Below are 11,193 nucleotides of genomic sequence, written 5' to 3' on the forward strand. Positions count from 1 at the left end.
GTGAGGGTATGAGGGAAAACTGAAGTACACTGAACGAAAACTTAGAAGCATGAGGATTTTTGGTTAGTGCGGGCTGGTGCATACACACACACACACACACACACACACACACACACACACACACACACAGTCTCTAGCATTCTTTCCCATCCCTACAATCAGATGCTGTTTCCCCAGTCATAATTAGGAATGGGTCACATCTGACCTTCTTCAGGCGTTGTCCCTTCAGGAGTTCTGACAGCTCTTATCTCTCCACTTCACCTCATCTTCTTGCAAAGTGAGCTCCTGCAGAGAGGGAGGAGGTGGCATCACTCAGTGATGCCGTGAAAGTTACTAAGGGTATGCTTGTGGGAAATACACATGGGTGCTAGTGGACAATTGTGGTCTAGAATCTGTACCAGAGGAAGAGGCAGGTCCAGCAAATGGCACTGTCCTTTTTGCCTAAGAGCTAGAATTGGATTGGGGGGGGGGGAAAGGCTGGGGGATGGGAGGAGGGAGGACAGGGGAATCCGTGGCTGATATGTAAAATTAAATTAATTATAAAATAAAAATATTTAATAAAAAAGAGGTAGAATTGGAGATCATGGGACTTTCCTTGGCTTCCAAAGACCTCAATTTTGCTTTCTCTTTAAATATCCATCAATCTATTTCTTTGGGCTAGAACTCTGTATTTTATTGTCTTCTAATAACTAGGTGATAGCCTGGGTCATGCTCTATTTGAATTAGCATATAGTTGCTACTTTCCTTACAGGGTCAATACAGTTGTAGGGGTGGGGTACTGGGGAGAAGTACATAGAGGTTGTAGAGCTTGGAGTTCTACAAAGGGAAAATCAGCCTTTCCCTGGGGAGGCTCAAGTGATTGTGGGAAATGCAGAAGGTCGAGGGGTTAATGGGACCCTGTCTCTGGCAGAAGGTATAGCTGGATGGTAGAGTGACTGCCTAGCATGCAAGTCACCATGGTTCTGGATTCCATCTCCAGCATGATGAGGGAGGACGTGAGAGAGGGGTAAAGAAAGAGTTCCCGTTTCTATCACAATTAGATATAGAAACCTCTGTGAGGCGAACAAGGTAAATTGTCATCAAAATAAATCAAATAGGATGTATCCACCTTGGAAAATCTGGCAAATGCCATGGGAAAAATTTCTTTGGTTAAGACAGTCTGGAAGGTTCAATTAAGGTCAGAGGTTTAGAACCTCCACAGGTGTGAGGCAAAAAGAAACTCAAGAGCTGAGCGTTCTTGCCTAAGAGACTCTCCCTCTAGATTCCTACCCAAAGAAAGAGGTCAGTGACCAAAGGAGTTGAGATGGAGGTAGAAACTCGGAATTGAGGGGTGAAAGAACTGAATAGTAGTGGGAGTTTGCTAGGCAGCTCAGATATTCTCAGTGGGCATTATCTCTATCGACTACCATCCACCACACTGTGCCATCTCTGCTAAGTACGCAAATTCACTCGTAATTCTGAAAGTTGTGTAGTTTCTGCACATGCATCTTCTTTGACGTAGCCCTCCTAACACTTGCCCAAAATGACTAAGGAAGCAGAGAACAAGTGGGTAGGTCCAGAGCGGTGAGATGGCAAGCATTGATTATTAATCTATACTCCCATCTCTTAACTCCCACTTCAGTATGCTTTCCAAAATCCTACATAAAAATACATTTTTATACCTCTTACCTCTCTGATTAACTAGTCTTCTTCAATGATTTTCTGAAATATCCCACTCGTGTGTGTGTGTGTGTGTGTGTGTGTGTGTGTGTGTGTGTGTGTGTGTAACATAGGATGAGGCAATAGTAGCAGGTGTAGAAAGGGTTCCATCTCCCCGACAATGCTTTTCTCGACAGGCTCCCCAAAGAAAGAGCAGCCAACTGGATCCTTGCATCTTGTGGCAGCCAGTGTCCACAGCACTGAGTCAGAGCTGAAGCCAACCTAGCCCCCTCTCATGAGCAACACTTACCTGTGTTGACATCCTGCAGTGGTGGCTGTGTGAGGGGAGTAAAGGATTTCAGGGCGTGGAGTTAGGGATATTTGAAATCCAGATAAATATTGCCTTCTCCTCTGAGCTCAGGTCCCACCAGTTAGGCCTCGGGAATAACCCAACTTTCTGGGGTGTTCAGTCTCTTATAGCTGTCCTTTGTCTCTTGGTTCCTCTATCTCGAATATTGAAATGACAGCCTTGACCTACATTTTGAGGTGGGGAGGAGAAACAACATAAGAGTCATTGCCAAGTCCTTTGCAAATGTCAAGCACCATCTCAGAGCATCAGCGTAACACAGAAAATGCTTCCCATCAAGCTGTCATTTCTTTTTCTTCTTTTCTGATATCTAAGTGGCATTTCAGCCACATGTCACAAATCCTCCAATCAGTTTCTGTGCTTTCCACTGCCCCATAATCTTAATTTTGTCTTCATATTCAAATGTATTCCCAACCCACTCTTCCTTGCTTCTGGGACTGGCAGGCTCAGCTAAAATCTTGTGGAACCTTCTCTCTACCTTCCCACCTAACAAGGTGGCAAAGGCAGACTCCCTCCCCCAGCTCTCCAGCATGAGTCTGCAGCATGCATGCTTTTCTCTCGTCGTAAGTCATTCTTGAAGAGTTTCTGGAGCATTTCCCTGATCAGATAAACTAGATTGTCAAGGGCAGGCCCTCAGTCTTACAGGTCTTTACAAGTGACCAATGGTTTCCCAGCAGCTTTGCCCAGTGGGCCTGTCTCCCTTCCTCTGCGCCTGCCTGGCATCTGCCCTTCTCTCTGTCTGCCTCTCAGGCAGTCACAGGAGCTTCCTCTGGTGCCTTTTCCATCTGCCCTTCTATACTGTACCCTGCAGCCTTGCTTGCTGTCTATTTATGACTTGCAGTCCCTGAGTCTGTCTGGTTCACTGTCTGCCTCTTTGTCAGCTGGCCTCGGCGTCTCCCCCATGGCACAAGTCAACACCCCCACCCGAAGAATTTCAACAAGATAAAGAATATGCAACCCAATTCTCTTTCATTCTGAGCCTTGGGCCTAGAAGATGGCAAAACTGCCTCTCAGCAGCAGGTGTTTGTGTGATGCCTTCTCATGAAAGGGAAGCAGCAGAGTTTCGGCTGTCGAGTTGGAGGTATGAAATTACAGCCTTCCTGATACTGATGTATTCACCTTTCTGGAGATGGTCTGGTCTGAGATCCTCTATAGACTCCAACTGACAGAAGGTAACTAGAACGGACGAAAATAAGAAGTGTGCCTGGGGATCTCTCCTGGGTTTTCTGTGATGGCTACAATAATAAATTTTATATATTACCTACTGTTACCTACTCTGAGCTTGGCACTTTAATTAGATGATACCATTTGTTATAACATTAACACTGCAAAATAGGTGTTTTCTCAACTAGTTCATGCTTGTTTCTGAATCTGCAAGTGATATTAGTTCAAGTTAGTTATTTTTTATCAGTGCCAATATAGCGGTTTGGAGGGGCTCAGTAGTGTGTCTAGAACTAGAACAACACTGCCACTTGGAGAGGACAGACATTTCCTGAAGAGTTTCCTAGCCTCCAGTGTTATTCAGTATTCACCCAGGCTCACCCTCACTTATCATTCTTACCTCCTCATTCTCACATATAATCATATTTTAAATCGACTACACGCAGCTGAATACCCATACTCCTATATTCATATTTTCATTATCATGCACATACACTTCATACCCCACTCAAATGCTGTCGCCCACTCATGCCTTTGTACTCTTCTTAACATTTTCACACACTTTCATATCTACTTACATTATAGAGGACATAATCACCCTTACCCACTAACACACCTGTATAATGAAACCCTCTGTGCCCAGGCATCCCCTAGCTTTCCCCTTGCCCAACTCAAACTTCTTTTCATAGTCACAGACATATACAACACATCAGTTTCATAAGGTCTGGCAGGTTTGCACGGATATTATCATTTTTCCTCACAGTCACACACAACTCAGTGACACAGAGGTGTACACACATACTCATATAATTCATGCGTATAGATGATAGCAATATAAACAATATCTCTTCCACTTACCCTTGTATATTTGTGAACTATTACACACTCCTGCACTATTTTGCTGATAGTTATACTTTTACTCACATGCACAGAACTGAAGCCATCCTCCTTCACTTGTCATATTCGTAGAGAATCATACTTAGGCATGGAGGCAGATATTTAGATACACATTGACACCCTTGCACTCTCTTTTCACACTGACATCTAGTCATCTAACTCTATACCTTCAGACACGCTCATTTTCACAAACACAAGCCATTTTCACTTGATACTGTCACTTTTCCTCTTACACAGTCATTTATGTACAAATATGTTCACATGGACACATTAGTACGTACATATTCTCATTCATTACTCATACAAAATTCATAAATACAGCCACACTTAATGCATAGCCATGCTCACATACTTACACTCATATATGTTCAAATCTTCATTCTCACTTTCAGAACCACATACTCCAAATTATACATTCCCGTTCATTCTTATGGGCACATAATAACCATCCCTTATGTTCTTACATGTATACCCTCTTACATAACAATCCCAATCCATACCATCACACATTTTAACACAAACACTATTATACTTACCACACACTGGTATTTGTATACATCCCTACTCTACTAGTCTCATGGATATGTCCTCACTCACATTATTACATACATTTATACCAGTGTGCATGTAGTGACATGTACTATGTTTATAGTCACTAATATGCAGTTTACTGGTATGTATCACAATGGCATAAATAATTTATTTTGCAGTAGTCCATTCACATAGGTACCTACATACATTCACACAAGTGGTTGCGAACACCACACCTGACAGACAATTACTGACATACTCATTCATGTATTCTTCCTCACACATTCTCACTTACATTGATTGAACACTTACTCATATTGACCCATATGCCTGAGAAGTCACATACTCTTCTGTAAACTACCCTCATGCCTTCAACTTCTTACATGGGTACATTGACAACATACATCTTCATATTGGTACTGACCTATGCTCCCTTTCCAAGATAAGCACATTGACTTACATCTATCCACATTGCTACACTCACCTGTAACTCCATATATATTTTTCTAAAAGTCTTATATGTGTTCACAAACTGACACTTTTGTAGTTGCACACTTTCTCAATGATGTATACTCTAAGAGGACATTAACTAATCCCATGTGGCAGTGTGAGCTTTGTATGGTGTGATTGTTTCCTAGTAGTTCATGCCTTAACTTGTTATCTCATTTCTCTCCTCGGAGGAGGGTAGGAGAAGAATCTGTTTCCTTAAGGCTACGCCATGAATAATAGCACATCTATGGTTTTATGTTTATGATATAAAATTACCTGCTGGTTATATACACGGAAAGAGAAGATCTGCTGCACTTAGGCGTGCATCTCTTATCTACCCCCACACACTGATACTCTGTTAACCCAGAACATGACATTCAATAAAGGCGAGGAGATGATTTTCTCTTTTGAAGCCCATACCCACACTCAGGAGTAGGCCTTATTCTTTCCCTGAGCACCCCTCTTTTTATTAACCCTGTGCTTAAAATGTATGGTAAAAATGCTTTTTAATAAACCCAACCTCTGCTTCATTAAAGAAAGGAAGAAAGGGAGAGAAAAGGTTAATGAGCTAGCTGGATGGTAAAAATCCATCTCTACTGTGAGTGTGCACACACATATGCAGACCCTACTGAAATTTCAACAGCTGTTACTAACAAGTCCCCAGAGGAGATTTCTCTGTAGGCGTAGGTAAAGATAAGCTGATGGAAGTTCCTTGCACTCCAGACAGACTGCAGATTTTCCTACAAATGAGTCAGAAGAAGCACAAGCCCAGGAGTGAACCAAATATGAACTTAGATCTAGAGATTTACAAACACGAAAGCAACCTTTCTAGTGCGTGGCTTTCTCCACCCGAGTCCTTCTGGAGCACAAGTGAGTGTGAAACAATGTCTGTATCACCACGTGATGTGGTGTAGAACACGAATGAGTGTAAAATACTGTCTCTTTGGCAGGCCATGAAGAAGTGCCTTCTTTCAGGAATATCATTGTACCCTATAATTCCATCATTAGGTTGAAAATGCCTTTGATAGCAGTAACTCCATCATAGTACTTTTTAAAAATTCCTACTGGCAGGAGGCTAGGCCTAAAGGAACTACTGTGCCCCAATTAAGGAACTGAAAGGAGAAGGTAGGCAGTAGCATGTTGTCTTTACAGATCTAGTCTCTCCATCTTCCTCATCTTAGAATTCTTATGCCATACCAGATCAGAGGATCTACATGATGGCAGGCCCAGAGAGAGATTCAAATGGGTGAAAGATACATACTGTGCCTTTGAGTTATTTTTTCTTTTGTGTGGGAAAAGATGAAGTCCATGAAACAGTTATAAAAAGAGCAGTCTCCAAGCTTGGCATCAGAGGCATCTTTATTGTACCATCTAGTGGTCTTCAGACTGCAAAGGACTTGAAGGTCCAGAAATGGTTGGGAACTGCAGAAAGGTTTCAAGGAAGCCACTTGCCAAAGTAAACTTTCTCATAGACCTCTTGCTCAACACTGGGCTGTGTCAGCTTTCCAGAAGATTGTGTAACAGAGTCCTGTGTCACTGGGCCTAAGGTAGAGAAAGAACTACAAACCTTAATGAGAACATTGTACTTAAGATTAAGCCACCACCTCCTTTTGGAGACAGCTTTTGAGAAACAGTCTGGCAATTTTATATTTGATAGTTTATTGTTGGTACCAGAAACTCCCCATAGGCAATTTATACAATTTATGGGGTGAGCTGGAAGTTTTAGAAGGAAAACTATGCACCAGTCTGAATTCACATCAATCTAATGAGAATTACTAAGTGACAAGATTGACTCTCCAGAGCTTACATGATAGTTTATGCCTCAAAATCTTTATAATCTGTTTCTCTATTATGATAAAGGCATTAGGAGCACCAACTTGGGAGTCAGTAAGACAAACATTTGAATCATTCTTTAGCCACTTTCTAGCTGTGTAACTTAGATTGAGTACAAACTCCCCTCCTAAGACTCAGTGTCTTTATCTGTAAAATGGATTTCTTATGAGGATGAAATGAGATACTTTAAGGAAACAGATCAATGTCGGCCCAATAGTAAACGTACAGGTGATAAATCCTATTATTATCTCTCTACTGCCTTTGAGAGGCACCATCAAAGAGAGAGAGAGAGAGAGCTCCCAGACAGCAGAAAAATGGTGTGGAGCCAAAGCCTTTGCAGCCAGACTGACATTCACAGGGCTTACCTGACATACTTTGAATCTTTTATTTGCATTTAGCCAAAAGCCAGCTGTCAGTGTTATGCCTACTCAAGGAGACAATTGAACAAGCGTGACTACCCTTTAGTTTTCTCAATTCCTGTACCACTAGGGCAGTGTTTCTCATTCACGTACGTATGATACAGTGATAAAGCTTCCTAGAAATCTGTCAAGCCCTCAATGATGGTACCTTCATACGCTGTTATGGAAAGTGACCAGGGAACGTAGAAGAAACCCATAATGCAGTAGGGCTGCTAGTCAGCACACTTCTGCTCATGACTCTAATGTTGAATGTCTCCTTTGTGCGTAGAGGTTTTTCTCTTTTCTAAGGTTTGGTCTCAAATACCACAGTGGAAGCACAGTTTACTTACTTTGAAACTGTAAGGACATTCATGACCAAGCAAAGTGAGTGATTAGCTGAGAATAACCAAACCATTTGAAGCTTTATGTGGGTAAGGAGGTATAAACAAGAGCATACGGACTTGAGACATAACTCAGTGGTAGGATGCTTGCTTAGTATTCATGAATCCCTGGGTTGATCCTCCAGCACATGCAAAAGATAACACAAAATAAAAACCAGAACATAGGCTTCAGAGTCACACAGAGAGGAGGGTGTAAAGTCTTTATCTTTAGTTTACCAAATCTATGGCCTTGGACAAGAGACTTAATGTTCTGAATGTCAATTTTTCATTTTTGAGATAGAAATAACACTAAAACCTCATAGATACAAGTTATGTGAACTTGTTTATGAATAACTTTTAGCAGAATACCTAGGATATGATAAGATCTCAGGAAAATGATGGTAATTGTATTTATAACTTGTGGATTATGCAGCAGTAATGGTAAACAGTATATTAGTAGGGTATCTTTGATTATTTTGAAGCACAGTCCACATGTAGAATATTGAATCATCACACACTTCTGATGAGGTAGCCCTCCTTTCCATATAAAGAAGGAGCTGCAGAGGAGCCAAGCAATGTACAGATTACTACCAGCAGTGTAGGCTGAGCTGGCTCCAGGCCAGAATAGATAGTTGCATTTTCACATGAAAAAGTAGTATGGAGCTAGAGTTACCAAATGGGAACTACTTAAACAGAAACTATTCCTCCTTCATATGGAAAAAAAATATCTAAATGTGAGCCACGGTTTATCTGTTAGCTGAAACCCACTGTGTATCTTACACAATACCCAGCATAATGCAAGACTGCAATCAGTGTGGCTTCATTATACTATTCTTCAGAACAGGACAGAATATTAAGAGCTACATTGGTAATATTTACCACCAAGAAGAATACTTCCTGAGGTATAATATATGGTTTCTTTCATGTTGTTCCAGTTGCAACAAACTGTAGAGTGTTAGAATTCTCAAAATATGTCTAAATGTATCCATAGACCTGTGGTAGCACTTGAGCATTTTGCTTCTAATGTGAAAATAACAAGACAGCAAGCTAGATCGACTCTGTAGAAAAGCTAGAGGACAAAAAGGAACATTTCTGACCTGTCTGTGACTTTGTATCATGATCAATACATTTAACTTGAAGCATTCTTTGTCTTGATTTCTATGGCCTCACACCATTCACCTCTCTGACTTTTCTCTGTGATCCCTGGTTCCAGATACTCAACATTGGTGCTTCTCAGAGGTCTTCTTTTCTCTTTTACTCTATACACTTTCTCGGCAGTTACAAATTTCTTCATATTGACGGTCTCCAAGATAAAATCTTGAGTCCAAGCTGGGCGGTGATGGCGCACACCTTTAATCCCAGCACTTGGGAGGCAGAGCCAGGTAGATCTCTGTGTGTTCGAGGCCAGCCTGGTCTACAGAGTAAGATCCAGGACAGGCACCAAAACTACACAGAGAAACTCTGTCTCAAAAAAACAAAAAAAAATCTTGAGTCCATATAACCAGTTGTTCTCAGAATAATTCCACAAACCAAAACCAATGCTTTAATGTTATCTTTACTGAGAAGACATATAGCTAAAGATATCTTTTTTCTACCATGAATTACAGTTACTTCAACTTGTTCTTACTTGTGATTTCAAGAGCAAAATGCTTAAACATTTATTGGTCTTGCTTCTCCATAGATATTTCTAGATTCACATTTACTGAGATTTCCAATGTGTCACTGTTTTTGTCCTCCTATCGCTGTGCATTTGAGAGCTGTTTGTGTCTTTCTAGAACTTTTGTCTTTCTTGGAAGAGCCTATATGCAAATTTAGATGCATTTTCTTTAAAGCTCTTTAAAAGTGATGTCCTACTGGCCAAAAACTTGAGAACAATTTGTTATTCTTAAGAGTACAGTTATTGCTGATAGACCAGTGACTTCTATGCAGAGGAATGCTAGTGTAATCTAGTGTAATCAGGTGTGTTATCATCATACCAAATTCAGTATTTTATTTCCCACTGTCTAAGCTGGTTGATTATTCTAATTTCACAAATCTAAAAACTGAAACACAGTTCTGGTGAGAATCGTCAACACAACCTCATGGCTATAAAACAAAAAGGCCGCCAATGTCCTTTTGTACCTCCTTGGATAGTAATATATATCTAATCAGATTCCATTTGGACATCAGGATGTTGGTGGCATGGGGATATTGAAAAGGCTATGATTTCTTTTTAAAACAATATTTAATATTTGTATTCCATCAGGCCCAGTATTGTAACTATTGTTGGTCAATTTCCAAAATAGTTGCTCATCTCTCTTTGAATCTCGTCTCCTCCCTTCCTTTTTCTGTATTACCTGTGTTTCTTATCCCCTGACTCAACATTATAATATCATACTTCAAAAGTGATACCATTTTTACTATCTGGAAATGAAAATATCCTGTCTTCAATTAGATATCTGCCACATTGTCGCCTGTGTATTCGTTCTAAAATGAAAGCTAATCGTGCTATTCCATTACTTGAAACATCTTTGTGTAGGTAGAAAGAGACCAAACCAAATAGGACGGCATATGAGACCTTCCTTAATTTCTCTCCACATTATGTTTCCCTGTCTTTCTCTGATCTTCTTTTGATATTAACATATACTCTTCTTTGTGCCTGAAACATGTCTTTCCTATGATCTGATTGCTTGCTCTCCCTAATTCAATTCAAATATACTTCCTCTGTAAAGCTTCTTTCTTCAGCCTCCCCTCTCTCTTTCAATACCAACCTGTTTTCATCTTTGAACTAAGCTGTCATGACTGTCCTTTGAAGTCTCTTCAAGGGACCATGCTGTTCCTTGCTCATCTAGGCAGTTTTAGCTAGCCATTTTCCCCTTTCCTTCCTGAGTTTCCTCTGTGTAGCTGGGCATAGAACAGACATGGTGGAAATGCTGAATGAGTGAATAGATTTGTGAATATTTAATGATTGCCTAAGCATTGTAGAATAATCCGAATGTAGAGCTGCAATCATCTGTTTTCTCTCCTTAGAAATATTTTTTCAGGCTTATAAAAAGATCTACTAACTAAAAAAAACTACCTCCCAATGAAAGCCACACAAGATGTCATAACTCAGATTTTAAAAGTAACACAAAAGAATAGTTTATTTTTCCAAGTATTGTGTTACTAATAACATTTTCCAAGATGTCTGCCCTACTCATATATATCTATATATATATACACACTCAGTACTAAAATGTTTGTGTCAGACTCTACTGGTTTCTTCATTTGTAGCTCATCTGGAACCAGGGACCTGACTCTTAGACTTAGAAATACTGCTTTCTACACAATTTTGACATCTCTTCTTCCTCATGCAGCACCAACATCCTTCAGCTCAGTAGAAACAAGTACCCAAGGCCAGGAAAAAAAAATAAGCTAATGTACTCAGAGTAGTCATTTGTTAGACTATATTATTGAATACTATCTTGTGATAACATGTTGATTCCTACTGTTCAAATTCTGGTGAACTCTTACACAGTCG

At 40.3% G+C, this 11,193-nt stretch overlaps 1 protein-coding gene across 1 annotated transcript in view; it reads left to right on the forward strand.

The window, feature by feature from the left end:
• The first annotated feature begins 5,784 nt into the window (after window positions 1-5,784).
• Window positions 5,785-11,193, forward strand: part of Pak3 (p21 (RAC1) activated kinase 3) — a 48,340-nt gene continuing 42,931 nt past the window's right edge. Inside the window, exon 1 of the mRNA XM_059251509.1 lies at window positions 5,785-5,953. Within this exon, the coding sequence (XP_059107492.1) occupies window positions 5,785-5,953 (169 nt within the window). The remainder of the gene's footprint in view (window positions 5,954-11,193) is intronic.

This window comes from Peromyscus eremicus, chromosome X, assembly GCF_949786415.1.
Source record: "Peromyscus eremicus chromosome X, PerEre_H2_v1, whole genome shotgun sequence".
In the NCBI taxonomy this organism is placed as follows: domain Eukaryota; kingdom Metazoa; phylum Chordata; class Mammalia; order Rodentia; family Cricetidae; genus Peromyscus; species Peromyscus eremicus.